The sequence below is a fragment of the Zosterops lateralis genome, assembly GCF_965231275.1.
Source record: "Zosterops lateralis genome assembly, contig: SUPER_6_unloc_1, whole genome shotgun sequence".
Lineage (NCBI taxonomy): Eukaryota > Metazoa > Chordata > Aves > Passeriformes > Zosteropidae > Zosterops > Zosterops lateralis.
Genome location: NW_028154616.1, coordinates 2,075,215 through 2,091,746, shown reverse-complemented (window position 1 = coordinate 2,091,746; position 16,532 = coordinate 2,075,215). Strand labels below are relative to the sequence as shown.

The 16,532-nt window shown below is 36.6% G+C and overlaps 1 protein-coding gene across 1 annotated transcript in view; it reads right to left on the bottom strand.

Moving 5' to 3' along the window:
- The window catches only part of ELP4 (elongator acetyltransferase complex subunit 4), a gene marked incomplete at its 5' end in the record, with an annotated part of 133,979 nt that overhangs the window by 107,211 nt on the left and 10,236 nt on the right, over positions 1–16,532 (bottom strand). Inside the window, 2 exons of the mRNA XM_083885362.1 lie at positions 946–1,074; positions 12,940–13,061. Coding sequence (XP_083741488.1) covers positions 946–1,074; positions 12,940–13,061 — 251 coding nt within the window. The remainder of the gene's footprint in view (positions 1–945; positions 1,075–12,939; positions 13,062–16,532) is intronic.

The following is a 16,532-nucleotide window of genomic DNA, read 5'->3' as shown; positions in this document are numbered from 1 at the left end:
CACAATAATAAAACTGATGAGATTATATGATTACCCTGGAGGCTGTTTGATTTGGCATGTCACCATATATAAGTCTTTTCTGACACAACTATATAGCCATGTCTGTGCAATTTCACAGAAAACCAAACATGCCAAGCCTTGTAAGATCATTTTGTCACATTCCAATTAAGTTTTTAAAAATACAACTGAACTTACTGGGCAGGTAGGACTACATCTAAACCAGAATTTATAAATGTAGACTAAAATGTACAGACAAAACCAGGATTTTATTCTGCATAGTCAGAAACGCTGTAATTTTGTTAAAAGATTGACTGTGCCACTGGATTAAATGAGAAAGCCACCAGCCATGGGAGATTGATTATTCACAAAACACTAACAACTGTAAACTGTGACAGACTGACCACTGAGCTTGTTTCTTACATTGTCCCTGCACAGTGATTAGTTTCCAGGGACAGTGAAGCTGATATAATCTCAAGTGCTTGCTTTAGTTGTTATGCACATGGATAAGCAGGTTAACAGCCTGCTTCAACACAGTACTTTCACTGCAGACATCCAGTAAGTCCTGTTGATTAAACCTACTTAAGTAATTTGTGTACAACTAAATTCGGGCCAGGTTTGTAAGCAAGCACATTATCCAAACTTCCATGAAAAGCTGTCTCAATTTAATAATACTCATTGAAAAATCCCATGGAACTTAAGTGGGGCTTTTTTTATTTTATTTTATTTTAAAATTCTGTTGTCTGTATTGAGTTTTAAAACTCAATTCCCTTTCTTTTTGTATCACTAGCAATTAAAACATACAGTGGTGTAAAACAGTTTTCCCTCAAGAGGCCATCCTGTAACACTTGCCCATTAGCAGTTCTGTTGTCTGGATTCTACCGAAAAGCATTTGCTTTTCAAATTCATTTTGAGAGCAAGAGGAAAGAAGCAGGAAATAGCTGTTACCTCCATTTTTGGTAAATTTTGGTAGCGCCAGGCTATTTTCATAGAATCCTGAAAATCCTCAGACTTAGCTGCTGCTTCATCTCCCAGTTCCTTCCCGTAGGAATCATCAAGCAACGGGGCTGGAAGTTCCTACAGGTGGAAAGCAAAAGAAAGTTAGCTATCTACAGTAGAAATGGCAGTTCAGAGCTTTATCCACACCCTCCTCCAGCTAGATAACACAGTTATCTGACTATAATGGACAGCTGTAAAATCTGTAACAAAGCCTGATTAAAACAACTCTTCTGAAAGACTGGCTCCTACAAATACTGAGCAGGAAAAAACCCATGTAATGATTATTGAATTACAGAAGTAAAAGAAGTAAACCACCACATTTTATGCCCTACTTCATCTTCAGTAGGACCCATATTCCTTTTTTTGGTAATCTTTCCTCAAAGGTTGATCTCCTAAATCACTCCATTTCTGAGAGTGGGCAAATTCCCTGCATAGCAAATTTAAGCCTATTTTAACGTAAGATTTTTGCAAGCTCCTGTAAATCTTTCAGAAGTATCCATCAAACCATAACAGCCTCCAGATACCAGCTGAAACTGTAACAGGATGGTTTGAATTTTCTCTTCTGCTAACCATCAGGCATGATAACTACTCATGGTGGGTATCTCATGGAAACAAACACAGGAAAGGAAGAGGGGAATGCTTAATTTTGGATTTTTTTAAGGTTTCTAATGTACTTTCTGCCTCTGCTGCATTTCCGAGAAAGCAAACAACACACGATGAATGCAGAATTCATGCAATGGGCTTTTACACCTACTAGAGAAATAAAGTGCAGTGAAGTTTTCTGACTCAACTTTATCACACTCATCCTTGTAAGGTGGTGGGCACAGAATCTCCTTCTGCTTCAAACAAAACAAGACTTCGGTGAAAACTGTGTTTTCATTGAGCAAAGACTCTGAGGAAGAACTGTGATATGCCTCAAGGTTTAAACCCACCCAGAGCTAGCCAGTATCTCTGTTACAATGTATTTAGTTTAGTGTTTAGTATTTGGGTTAGTGTTACACTATTTAATATTAAAGAACACAGGAGAGAAAACTTGTATACAGTGCTAGACATAACCTCACAAACAGTATGTGCTACTTTGTTTCTTTTTAATAAATTAACATAGCATCTATAATTATTTTAAAAAAGGAGATTTCAGGGAGTTGCTTCTGTCCCTTTCAGGGGTTGGTCACTGCACTCTCTGAGGCACCAGGCAATGGAAGTTACAAAAACTTTTATAAACTTATTCACTCAATAAAGTTCCTGAAATATAACAGCTGTATCCATGTGTTACAGCAGCTCAGCAAAAGACACAGAACACACCTTTGAGCAAATTATTTTATTTCTTTGGCTTTTACAAATGAACTGCAAAAGCCTGGTAATGACTATTGATGAGAATGATTATGAAGAGTTTTATTTTCAGATTTCTTACAGTTTGTTTAAAAAACACACTTAACTCATTACTATGGTAGTAAAAATCAGGCTTTCTGGGTAGGAAAGCTAAATGAAGATGAAAATTTTGATTTAGTATTTACAGTTTTCATTAAATTTACAGATTTACAACAGCTGTTGCACTAAAAAAAGAAAACAACACCCAAGCTTTCAAATCAAAGATTTCTGACAGGACAAAATGAAAACAGAACACCGGACTGAAAGGTTCTGAGAAAGTGTAAGTACAAACTAGAGCTGACAAGCACCCTGATGCATTTCACATATATGCAGATACAAATAATTTGCATTTACTTCCAAGAGCATTATATAAAGTATTAAAAAAAAAAAAGTTACTTTGTTAATTTTATAACTCAGCTATCCTCAATAGAGAGTTAATCAATCTTTATTTCCAATTGAGGTACTATTTTGAAAACACATACTGAACAGTTAAACTATTGTGCAAATTTAATTTCCTCACACAGTTATTCATAGATTTAAACTTCCTAGCATAAAAAGGTCTGTCTTTTTCAGTGAAGAGCTGCTGATACTTGATCACCTCAAAATATTCCTCAATCAATAGTAAACAATCAAACAAACAAGCTTCCATTTTAAAAAGTGAGTTCTGCAATGAAGCAATTTGGAGGCCCAAACATTTCCAGATCAACTTGCTCCCAGGTAACTTTCTGCAGTGGTGCGTAATCTGTTTTCTTCTGAAAACCACTGCCTGCCAGAGATCATGAAATCTTGCTCAAGCCTTTCACCAAACTCCCTTGAGCTTGCCCCTTTTTCAGACACTACCACTGATAGAAGGATTTGCAACCTCAGCCTGCTGTAATGTCATTGGGCAGCTTTCAGGTCGTCTGCAAAGCCAAAAGCCAGGAAAGGACATATTGTACCATTCTCCTCCCTGGAGGTAAAGAGGAAAACAGCAGCAAGATTTCTTAAAGCTATTTAGTACTTTTCTCCCCTAGAATCACTGCAAATGCCTATCATTTGTGCTGCTGGTTCATAGTTGTTATCTAGTAATTGGGAAAGTCCAATGTGATTAACTACATAAATTTGTGTATTTTACACAAAAAAAAATGTATTTTATGCTGAAAAAGGAACAGAGGTCAAGATAACAAGGGTAAGAGGTTCTCCAAGTATTATGGATAAAGTACAAGCTGCTTAACTAACCTCATGTAACACTGAGAAAAAGTCCCTGCCTTCCAGTCAGAGAACAAAACCTTCTTACATGGCCCTCTGTGGCAGGAAGACACTACAAATTCCAGCTGCTGACACCAGAGAAGCTCAGCCCAAAACAATTAGAGACAAACACGCCAACAGTGTAACACAATTAGGCACTGTGGTGTGTCTTAACTGCTGTTAAGAATGAAGCAGATTAAGAGATCAAGGAAAAATGGTTTCACCTGAAGCTGATAAAAGATTTCAGCTGCCAGAGATGAAAATACATCTAAGATCCATCTAAAACAGCCTTTTATTTTTTTCCCCAATATAGCCTGCTTTTAATTTTTAATGCAATAAAGAGTTCTTATTTTGATACAATAAAAAAACTTCTTCCAATAGAAAACGATTTAAACATGACAAAATTCACACAAAGCACCATGACTGTACTGAGCAGTGAGCACATGCATCAGCTTAGGTCTGGTTTAGGCTGTCTTGTCCCTTGCTGTCTCACAGGAAGGACCAGGAGCACTCCAAGAGCTCTCTCAGACCAAGAACAACTCTTACAACCTAAGCTGCTTTCCCAAAAGGCCTTTACTTAATAACTACCATTCTCAGCTGAAGAATATTTCTTAGACGTACCATGTCCTTGTCCCTATGCAAGAAGCAAGGGACAGGGAAAGAGACTGAAGACATTTCTGGGGCTACTACATCTCAAGGCCATGCAATTTTTTATGCCAACGTCTTCTAAAGCAAACATATCTTGAATCATACTCTTGGATGTGGTGGCTGTGAACTACATGGCCTCTGAGGAGGCTTTGTACATAATAAGCTGCAGTCTGAAGAAGGTGCTCTGCCTTTGGATATTTTGAAGACCAACTTGTTTTATTAACTTGGTTCAATACATCCCAAGATGTACTTGAGCACAAAATAGGGAGAAAAAAATTCCAATCCTACTCGAGGTCAGAGTATATCTGTAATTTCACCATGTCCTATATAAAGAATAAGAAGCAGAACTAATACAGATGGTTTACCCCTAGATTTGCATCCCAACTTTATCACTGTTATCCAAGCTTCAGATACCCTCAATTCCATTTCCACCAAACTGTATGAGAGAGAGGCAGAACATGCAGGTGCTGTTTGAAGGTCTGTCTGTGCTCACTAGAAGCCAACATGCCTTCATCAGCCTGCCTGAAGACCCAACAGAATATGTAGATGGTCACTGTTTTTCCTTAGGATGTACTGATTCATGTATCTCAGTACTTAATTTAGAAAAAAGCCAAAACAGCAAAACCAAACAAACTTTTTAACTAGAACTTTGTATATAAGCACATTTGGAAATGGAAAGAGATTTAAATTGTGTAGTAGGCTTGGGACTAAGGAGAAATACAGCCACAGAAATATTATATAAACTTGCTTTATGGGCAATACTGAAATGATCTACACATTTCTTCTTTTCTTCATATCTGCTTTTATTCTTCACAACAACCAGAATTGGAATAAAAGGCTTTCCCTTCTTCTGACACTGGTAATTAAATGCTATTCTTTCTTTCCAGAAAGTAACTGTTTCCAAACCTGGTCATGCCTGAGTGACACAGAGAACCTCAAGTGTGAGAGTCTCCAGTAGTCATTACACAGATAGATCCTCAAAAATAAAGGCTGGATGGTTGGATCTATGCTTCACAATCCTCGGCATCACAAAAGGCTTCATTGCTGTCCAAGAATTACATAATTTAGGATTTAATAAATTTATGTTCTTAGAATCAAAATCAGAATTTCAGAAGAACACAGTACTGCCAAAATATGTAGAATTTGTTTACAAAACTTCACTCAAAATTTGGAAATAAAAGTATTATTTAAACAATGGACCAAGAAAAGGAGAGTTGGGCTATCAGCCCATAATCTCTCTATTTAATTTATTTTTGCTGAAAAATATCTCAGCTCCCACATCATAGAGCTTTGAAAAGCTTTGGGATTGACAATTTTGTGGCACCAGTGTGTCAACTTCTGAGAACTGTTACATTCTCCAAGGCTAAAAAAAGACAAATCTTTCATAAGGTATATAAAAAAACAAAGCATGTAGCAGTGCATTAGTTAAAATAAAAAAAACCCAACAAAACCACACAGCATTTCTTGGGGTCAACTAAAATACAAGTCTTTGCTATGCAGCACAAACACACAAAAAGGGAGACAAGTGCTAAAGTTATTAAGGGCAGTTTGGCTGGAGAGAAGAAAGCTTGTTGCTGTTTTAAAATAAAAAAAAAAAAAATGGGAGAAAAAAAAGGTTTTCTGAAGCGGTTGCAATAAATGACAATGCAATTAAAATAATTTTGTTACCTGCAAACCGAGCTATGAGGGTTTTACTGCAAGGATGGAATAATTTGTTTCAGTAATAAAGCTTTTATCTTTGCAATAAACCAGTGGATGACCTGTATCTGCCAGCAATCCAGGTCCTTCTGTGTTTGCTGCTACATCACTTTGCCTGCCCTGTTTTGGCAGATGCACGAAGCAAAATCAGATTCTAACAGTTTGACCTCTCTCACTTCTTATGTTCTCTAGGGGATAATAAAATCCAAGATACAATCCCACAGCAGTTAATGAAGCTTAACCTCACACCCTCTTAATTACCAATGCATTACACCAACTATAGGCATCATACTCCTCTCTAAGCTATTTTACAATTCTAAAGAAGTACTACTGTGCTATTATTTAGCAACATAATCCAAGCTGTATGTGAAATCCCTCTTATATAAAATCCTTTGATCCTTATGGGTTTCAATAACTGTATAATTAATAGTACTTAAGAATTTAAAACATTATCTATGTATCAATAAATATGTTTTTCACACGGGTCTATGCAACTATTTTGAAGTGCAGTTATTATCACAAGTATGATAAAAAACATGAAAAAAAAGGCTAAAAGGAGTAAAATTCACTATTGATCTGTAACAACAATATTTGAATAGCTTAAATTCACATGAATTTAAGGCTCTTTTTCATCATGTTAATTTTCAGTATTTAAAGGACACCAGATGGTAAGTCAGGAAGGGTAAATATTTTCTCTTCAACAATGTAATATATAAATGTCAGTTCAAAAGGCCCTACTCCCAAAAGAGGGGGAGGATTCTACTTTGATTGTAAATACTTGTGAATACAAGGTATATTCTTAAAGAACATAAATGAATGAATACAGAATTTTTCTTCTTTCAGTAGCCCTTATACAAGAACTCATTTCCATCTCCAGATAAGGCCAGTCTACAAAAAATTTTCTTTGATATTCAGCAAGACCTAATGGCTGTCAGCCCAGGGTAAACGACAATTGTGTGAAGAGAAACAGGAAGCAATCTTCCTCTTTTAGGAAATAAAAAAAGTCAACTGCAAGTACTCTAACTGATGTATTTTTAATCCACGAGAATATATTCTGTACTTCACATGCACAGAAGTAAATCCTACAGTCAAGTCACAGAACTCTTTTGCTGTAACTCCCTTGCACTATGGCTGCATTTCACAACATTTAAACTCAGGAATGCCTATCAGACAATCAGATGATTTTTAAAAAAATTTCATAGTTTCCTGAATCAGTTAATGAATGTTTAAGTATGTGACAGATGAATATAGCTGAGAATGAGAAAGTAAAATTATGTGAGGGAACTGAGCGTCCTTGTCCCAAACTCTGTAAACTCTGCTGCAGTGTATAATGCACTAGCCTAAACCTAAACAGAGTTAATTTAACAGCATTATTCATGAAAACCTTCAGAGATCAGCACTGGAAGCAACAGTTCATTAACTGAGCAAAGCGACTCGACAAAGCTACCAACTAGATATGTTAAACAGATATTTGTGGACATTGAAACCTAAACATTTAGGATTTACCACTTTTATGATACATTTAAAAGGCCAAGTAAGATGTGTGCTTAAAGACTTGTAAGTTCAGAACTAAGATGATGAAAAAGAATTTCTTTAATGAATAGACAAGGATCGGCAGATAAGAAATCAGAAATTCAAGTCAAACATTCATTTTCTCCAGCCCTAGAAAATCTTTTTATTAGATTAGTCTGAACTTTTGACAGACAAAGCTTTATGCTTTAGAATTCCCAGGGAGGGTACTGCTTTAAAAGGCTTAATTATTTTTAAACAGAAGAAACTTTTTTTCTGTCTCACACCTCTACAAGTTCTATGTCAAGATTCTAACACAGTTCATAATGGAGAAAGTTGTACATTAATATTTGCATTTTAACAATGAAAAATGTAAAACAGATTTACCCAACACACAAGTAAGAAAAGTAAACAGATGAGCAAGAGCTACACAATATAGAAATTAAATTTTTCAACTCATCTGCCAAGCTTAGCCTCAACCCTCATCTTTGTGCTACCACAAGATGTCAGAAAGAGAGGTGGGTACGAAAGTTCATTTTTGCTGTAACTGTAATTGGATTTCTGTGCATTGAGGGACCCATTGAACAGCATGCGGCAGTTGAATCACTGCATTTTGAAAATATAACTAGAAAAAAAAGAATAGGAACATTTTGCCCTATTCGCATATATATTTTTACCTTTTGCGGTACTGTACTTTTAATTTATGAGCATCTAAAAATGTCACTTGACTGAACAAACACCTCTAGCATTGAAACACAGCTTCTCTCCCAATAAAGGACAGCAAGACAGCAAATAATTACAACAGCACTCTTTGAAAATAGACAGCTCTGGCCACCAGCCTGATAATTTCTTCCAGGTTTGCATTTTTCCTTTTGACAAAACAATGGCTTAGAATCATATTCATGAGGGGAAATATAAGCATCATGGCTGAATGCACTTTGCTGAAGTAAAAAAAGTCCACGTAGACTGATACATTTTATTTCAAGGCCTTGTTTGCACACACGCAGCTCTATGGCTTTTATTGTGGTTTTTTTTTAAAAGTTAATAATAATAAAATAAAATGGAAATAATATAATAAAATGGAAAGAATAAAAGTTCATTTTGCTAGCTTCTTCCTGCATTCACCTTTTCAGCAGGAAAAGGTGAAATGAGCACTTCTTGTTCTTCAGGCCTACCCAGCTTGTTGAAGACAGAACTTTTTTAGTCTTCTCCAAATTACATACTTAAGCAAAATCCTCTTTAAAATATACTTGAACTTCTGCTTTAAAGATCTTTTCAGCTTAGGAACTTTCAAAAATAGTGTTCCTGGAGGGCTTTTTTTATGTTGTCCCTATTAGTTTTTTTTCTTAATAGCCATTACAGTTGCCCATATGCCCCTCCCAGCTTCATCACCATGTGAAGCTGCATCTTCCCCTTTCACTGTGACACCCTTTGTCCTCCCTTCTTGTAAGAGAGCCTCCAAAAGGCAATCACAGCTGAGTGCAGAAGTATCCTGTAATAAAATTCCCACTGGAAAACAGAAATTCCATTGAAAGGCAATAATCAAACACAGCACTAAACTTTTCCACAGGAGATGACAAGACAATTCTAGAAGGCAGTTCTGGACCTCCCACCTCAGGCTTCTAGGCACCAAATGGAATGGTCACTGACACAGCTCTGGCCAGGGTCCCACAGGTTAAGTGCAGTTCTACAGAGGATGCTGGTTTGTTTTCTAGCACATTAATGACCTGTCCTTACAAGAAAAATCATAGAATCACACAATGCTTTGTGTTGGAAGGAACCTTCAAGATCATCTCATCCCAACCCCCCTGCCATGGGACATCTTCCACTGTCCCAGGTTCCTCAGATCCCCACCCAGCCTGGCCTTGGACACTTCCAGGGATATGGGGCAGCCATAGCTTCTCTGGGCAACCTGTGCCAGGGCCTCACCACCCTCACAATAAGAATTTCTTTCTAATAACCAATCTAACCCTGTTCTCTGTCAGTATGAAGCTGTTACGTCATTTCCTGTTTCTCTGTGTCCTTATGAGAAGTCCCTCTCCAGCTCTCTTGTAGCCCCTTTAGGCACTGGAAAGCTGCTGGAAGGTCCCTCAGACCCTTCTCTTCTCCAGGCTGAATAACCCCAATTCTCAGCCTGTCTTCACAGGAGAGGTGCTCCAGCCGTCTGAGCATCTTTGTGGCCTCCTCTGGACTCAATCCAGCAGGTCTGTGCCCTTTTTTTTGTTGGGTGCCCCAGAGCTGGAGGTGGGATTTCCGCAGAGCAGAGGGGCAGGATCCCCTCCCTTGCCCTGCTGCCTACGGTGCTCTGGATGCAGCCCAGGGCACGTCTGGTTTTCTGGGCTGTCACTGCACATTGCCAGGTCCTGTTGAGCTTCCTGTCAACCAACACCCCAATTCCTTCTTCTCAGGGCTGTTCTCAGTCAATTCTCAGCCCAGCCTGTGTCTGTGCTGGGCATTGCCCCAGCCCAGGTGAGGACCTTGCTCTTGAACTCCCTGAGGTTCTCCCGAGCCTCTCCATGCTGTCAGTGTCTCTCTGGATGGCATCCCTGCCCTCCAGCAGGCCCACTGCAGCACACAGCTTGGTGCTGCCAGCTTGGTGTCCTCCATCCCACTTTGCACAGGTTCCACAGGAAAAGCCACTTAATGGAGCAGTCTTTATTGTCAAGGAAAGCTATAAATAATCCACTTTTTCTCATTAAAACTTGTGAGAATCAGTTCTACCCCCCAGCCTAAATAAAATAATCAGGAATAAAGGTAAAGAAATCATTTTATAGGTAGCTGTAGAATTTTAATGCTGAACCTGAAGTAATTTTACTATTAAATAAATTTTCCGTTTACCAATGCAAGCAGTTTTATTTTATGATCAGTCACAGAAGTTACCATATAATTTCTTATAATATATACTGTTCCCAGTATTTATACCCTTAGAGTAAAAAGTTGGCTTTTTTGGAAGAATATAGAGTGAACAGAAATGCTCTCAAATGTTTAAAATACTTTTTAAAACGCAACATGTATATAGTTCTGTAGGTTTTACCAGAGGTGTATAATTTTTCAGCTTTACGTCTTAATGCCAGTTTCCTGAAGGAGGTTTGACTACAAAAGGCATGAATATATTTTCAAAGGATGATGGATAAATTGGTGGGTGGTAATATAATATATGTTAGGCAGCTGATCAGGGCTTTTTATCCTCTGCCTGTCTTTTAGTTATACACAATTTCAAGATAATTATGGTCTATAAGAATGTCTTTTCCCCTTCCTACTACCAGCAATATTTGTCTTGGTTATAGGTTCAAGAAACTTCCAATCACATCACAAAATTGGAATAGGGCAATTATGGCATCTCAGCAGAGAACCGAACATGCAAATAGACTGACCACACAACATGGATATTTAATATGAACACAGTATGGACAGTTAATGAACTGCCTTTATGAAATACACCAGCTAATTAGATACTAGCTATGGAATATATTGAATCCATAGTTGAATTTTACAAAATAAAATCCAAGCATAACATGCAATTCAGGTTCATATCTACTATGTATGTGCTACCTTTCCAGTAAAGAATACAGCCCAATCAGATACTGAAAACAAATTATTTTCTAATCTCATTAAATAAAGTGCCATGTTATTCAATGGTGAGATATGCTATATTAAAATCCCGACTCAGTGCAGTCATCCAAATCCCAAGCAGTTCATTTTTATGACAGGAGAGGTCTTCTTGAAGCGCCTGAAGGTGAGGGTTACTTCATTGACACAATACAAATCAGAGAAATTAACTCCACTGTGCCTTGTCTGCTAAACAAAGGAAGTGTTGAATAGCCAAGGTGAGAGTAAACAGCACAGACAAGGATATTGTTGGATACACAAGGACAAAGGATACAAAGGGAGGAAGAAATCAAAACATGATTATGTTTTCCTCGATCTTCCTGCAATATTCCAGCAATGTTGTCCCTCCATTTACAGTCTCCTATAGTAGCACCACCACAGAGTTACAACAGAGGAATGAAGTATTCCTGCCTAGTGTCTACCCCTGAAAATTAGGAAGGAAAATTATTCCATATCAGACAACAGAGCTGGATAAGGCACATCAGATTAACTGACTCCAAACTCAAAGTGGCACAAGATGTATGGCACATGTATATAACAATGTCCATTGATTATCACATAAATACATAAAGGAGTGAGAAAAAACATGGCAGGCTATGAACAACTGAATCAAAGGTGAATGAAGGAAAAATAGAATGTACATTAGTTACTCTATTTTAAAGAAATTTAATGCAATGCAACAAAAATACTAATTGGGATAATTCAATCTCAAGAAGAAAAACAACTAACAATTGCATTGTATCATCAGGGAGTCAATATTTGATTATCAGTTATTTAAAACCACTTAATTAAAAAAATACAGCACATTCTTATGTAATTCATTCTTGAAAATCAAATTTCAACCTATTTGTTTAACCTTTATTCTAAACCAGTAGTGAGAAAAAATTTCACCCTTAAATGAACCTTCTTTAGGTTCAAGATCATTAAAAATTTGATTTTTCATAACCACAATAATTTAATTTCATTAAGAATATACTTTTTCCTGAATACCGAAGATAATATTCAATAGGTAAGGCATAGAATTTACCATCCCAAGGTAGCAAAACAGAAGAGTAATCATTTTTGTCCAGAAATAGTCTCTGAAGACATTTAAGGAAATAGCCAGACTTCACCTGATGCAGAAGTAATCAGTAAATTATATGTTACTTCTGATATTAGGAAAACGCAGCCTTAGAAAGACATAAAATATTTAATGAAATTTTGTAAGATTATCCTCACACTTCAGCATTTTTTGCACTGTTGATCAGGCTTTTTTCCCTTATGTAATTTTCTCATAACTGAAACTATCAGTGTTTGATTGGGAGTCCACTGAAGTCTGAAGGGATCCTTTCTGTATGACCTGATGCAAAGCTGACCATGTTCTCTAGCACAAAAAAAGAGTCAGAATGAAATGTAAGCGTAAAGGAAGTTGTAGGGAGATGTTAAATGATATTTTTATTTTCTACAGGAAACTACAATAAATATCCACACAAACTGTACACTGTTTCTACCACAACATATTGGGAAGCAGTTTAACTACTCTTCCTCCTGGGCAGGAGGGAACTGTAAGGAGTTGGGTTTACTGAAACCATTCCACTAAGCCAGCCAGGCTGTCTGCTTTTCATCCATAACCAAAGAGAATGTTTATTCTCAAAAGAGAATAAACAGGTTCCAAGCCTTATTTGGCCCTGGGAGGATCTTACTCCATTGTCCATAGATGCGAGGTAGGGACCTGAATTTAATTCCCAAATCTGGCTAGTGTAAATACTCATGTACTTCCCAACATATTCTTATGAATCACCAAGATTAATTTATTTGCTGCTGCACAATATATACACTTTAAAACACATTTAATTAATCAAGAGATTACAGGTTTACTTATGAAAAGCAATGGATCTTACTTACCTTCAAAATGTTGTCAGGATGCTCTTTGGCAGAAGCAACAAAGAGGTCATGTCCACAGACAATTCCCTCTGCGAGGAAATACTTGAACAACAAATGGGAGTAAAGGCCATATTTATCCTCCTCTGTGAAAACAAGAATGGGTTGTTTTTTTTTTTCTTTTTCTTTGTTAGATAAATTGCCCACCTGTAAGTTCACAACACTGTAAAAGGCCTCTTTGGGTCTATCTCCTGGAGCATGTAATGTACATCAGAGATCAAAGGTAAAATAGGACTCTAAAACTTTAAAAATAATACTTGATAATACTGTATTTTTAATTTTTCAAGCCAGAGGAAGAGCTCTCAATCGTGTACTTGATTCTAAGATATGGATGGGATACAGCAAGAACCCTATATTCCTTACAAGGCTTCCTGTAAGTATCAACTAAGATGGCTGAATTTATGAATTAATGGAAAGAGGTCACTTAATTTATTAGAACTATGTTAATATTGATATTCTTAGTGCTTAAAACTTGCTTAAAATCTTTGTTTCAAAACTGAGCCATATTTGGCGTGCTAAACCTATTCAGAGGCAACATTCAGAATAGAGACATTCTTATGTCTGCACTTCTTCCAAAGTTGTGAAAACTACAAAAACCAAATGGATATACTGAAGAAACCAAACAATTGGCAATGCTGTTTTTGAAACCTAACCAGAGCAAAACCAGAACAAATCCAAAAGTCTTGTGAATTTACAATTTAAGCAGCAAGACAATACTTGTTAGCAGACATTGTGAACACTGGCCCATTGAAATGAAAATACAAAGTCCCACTTCAAAAAGACCAGCATTTCCTTCAGCCTCCCTGGTGCCAGTTAAGTGTCAGAAATTACCACAATTAGGAAGTCTTAATGAACTCACACAATTAAAACTTAGCATAACTTCAAGCTGTGGGAAGTGGATGTGTGCATAACTGAAATCTGAACCATCCCTGATGTTCTTTATTTGTAGGAAATACCAACAACACCAGTGTTAATGCTTTTTACATTTTTTTGGGAGAAAAGTAAATGTGCAACATTAGGTTTCAATTTTTCATCTCTTAATCTGGCATCTGGAAGACAACACACAGGGATGTTGAGGCAGAAAAATACAGAGTGAGATATTTATACAGAACCAAAAAGACTTAATCCATTCTTTGTGTGACTTGGAAAATATTTCCTAACTACACATATGAAATAGCAAAATTAAAAACTAAAAAAACAGTAGCAAAGAGAGAAAATTAAAAAGTTGTCATTCCTATCCAACTTGCAAAAAACAGTAAAGAGGAGAATAAGAATACTCTAACTTTCACATGTACTAGAATCAAAATGAATCAATGGAGTGAAGGGGAAAATGAAAGAAGGAAAGTGTATATCCATAAAAGAAAAAGAAAACTAATAGTAATGGGGAAACTTAAGAAACGAGTCACAGGAAAGTACTGTTGGACTGCTACGCTTCAATATCTTGCATGTGCACTGATACTGATAACAGTGCTTAGATTAACAAGAAATCCAAACCACAAGTATTCAAAACTACTGGAAAAAAACCCAGTTCTCCAAGAGATACTTCCCCAACTTCCATGTGATATTAGGCAAAACAGAATTTATTTCCTGCTTTTTTAAATTTCACTTTTAAATTCAGTATTTGGGATAGTAGTCACTAGAAGTTGCTCTAAAGCAGTAGCCCAAAAGTGAAAAATGTTTCATAATCCAGTCACTAAGACAGGAAATTACATAAAACTGGATATCCAAATAAGCCAAAGGGAATACAATAATTACAACACACTTACTACTAGTACTAGCCACTCTACAGTTTGTTGTAGAGTCTTAAGATTTTAAGAATTTAGACTTTACTAATAGAACTTACCTTTGATCCTGTTGAGCTGCTTAGGAAGCCATATTAGCCTTCAATATATTTGCAATAACACATAGATTTTTATTTTTTTTTTTAAATAATGGTCTTGTGACAAATATGGACAGTTCTGAATCATAATAACCACAGGACTGACAAAAGCTGACAGTACCGGGTTCCTTGGAAAAATTTCATCGGGATGGATTTCCAAAAGAATTACAAACTGCAATTTACTTGAGAATTTGGAGCTGTTAATTAAATATTAGATACAGTTTACCAATTATTCCTTGGAAAGAAAAGAACATGCTCCATTTTTTGTGCCACACATAACACAAAAACACCATAATCCATGGATAAATACAAGAAATCATACAATGTGTTGGTGATTATTTAACTAAGATAAGAAGAAATATGGCTGTATTAGTTAAGAAGGATTTTTCTCATACTTTATTTGAAATGCTGAAATGTTAAAACATATTGTAGAAATAAAGTGACGAAGAATATTGTAACTGACTTATTGAGGATTATAATTAGTTTTGTTGACTCACTGATTTATTTGTAATATAACAGGGCTAAGAAAGGTTCTTCCATACCCTTCCTAAACATATTTTGGAAACCAACAAGGAATGTTCAAGTCAGCAAATTAAAACCACATCATTTTAACATAAGCCTTTCCTTTCTTCTTAAATTGATTTTCATAAGAGTAAACTTACAGTAAAAAAAGTAAATTAAGAATTGGAGAGGGATCTAAATATAAACAATCTACAGTACTCTAAGGATTAGATGTGTCTGAGAAAGCCTTCACAAACAGTGTATCTGGAATTGTTAAAGTCAATGCACCTGTAAGAATCCTTCAGTTTTTCAATTTGTCAGATAGAGGATGCTTTTCATTGATTCATTTCTAGGTCACTAAATTTTTGTGGTATTCAAAAGATCTAAAGTGCATCCATATGGGGCTTTTCTGATAGCATCCATTGTACCCTGGCTTCAATAGTTACATTACTATTCAAAACCAAAGGAGTACAGCTTTCTTCTTGTAAATAAATAAACAAATCACTTAGCACAGGTACTTCAGCAGCTCACTGATTACTTTCATAGAATCCCAGAACGAAACACTCTTCCGATAATGCTTGGACTTAGCATTTGAATGACTGGGATAAATTTTCAACTGTTACCTTTATTTTTCCAAACTCCTCCACACCCCAAAGAACTACCTTCACTCAGTACTTGTAGGAACTAACACTTCAGATTATTTTAGTCAATACTTTGGACAAGCCTGGCCCAAATCTTCAGTCTCAGTCTCCACACTAAAGAACTGCCCTGTCATCAACCTTCATTGTGAACTTCACTTCCAGCTACTAAGGCACATAAACAAATAAGACTCTTGCAGCTGCAGCCTCTTCTCTGGGTCGTCACTGCAAGTCACATGGCACTGCGGAGCTTTCTCCGATTCATTTGAAACAAAGAGTGTTCTCCAGCTAAGTAGCAGGTGAGTAACTAGTGAAGCGTGAAACTACACGAGGAAGAGAGATTATTTACCTAGAAGTTATGCATATTGTCTCCAGGACAAAAGCTCTTCTGATCCTACATGAATAAAATAGTCTATTGTGGTGGCTTATCCATTGGTCTCTTTCCAGATGAGCTTTCATGGCTGAAACAGCCACGGAGAAAGAGCGGCATTGTGACTGTGAGCACAGTGAATTCCAACATATAACCTCGCTATAAACAC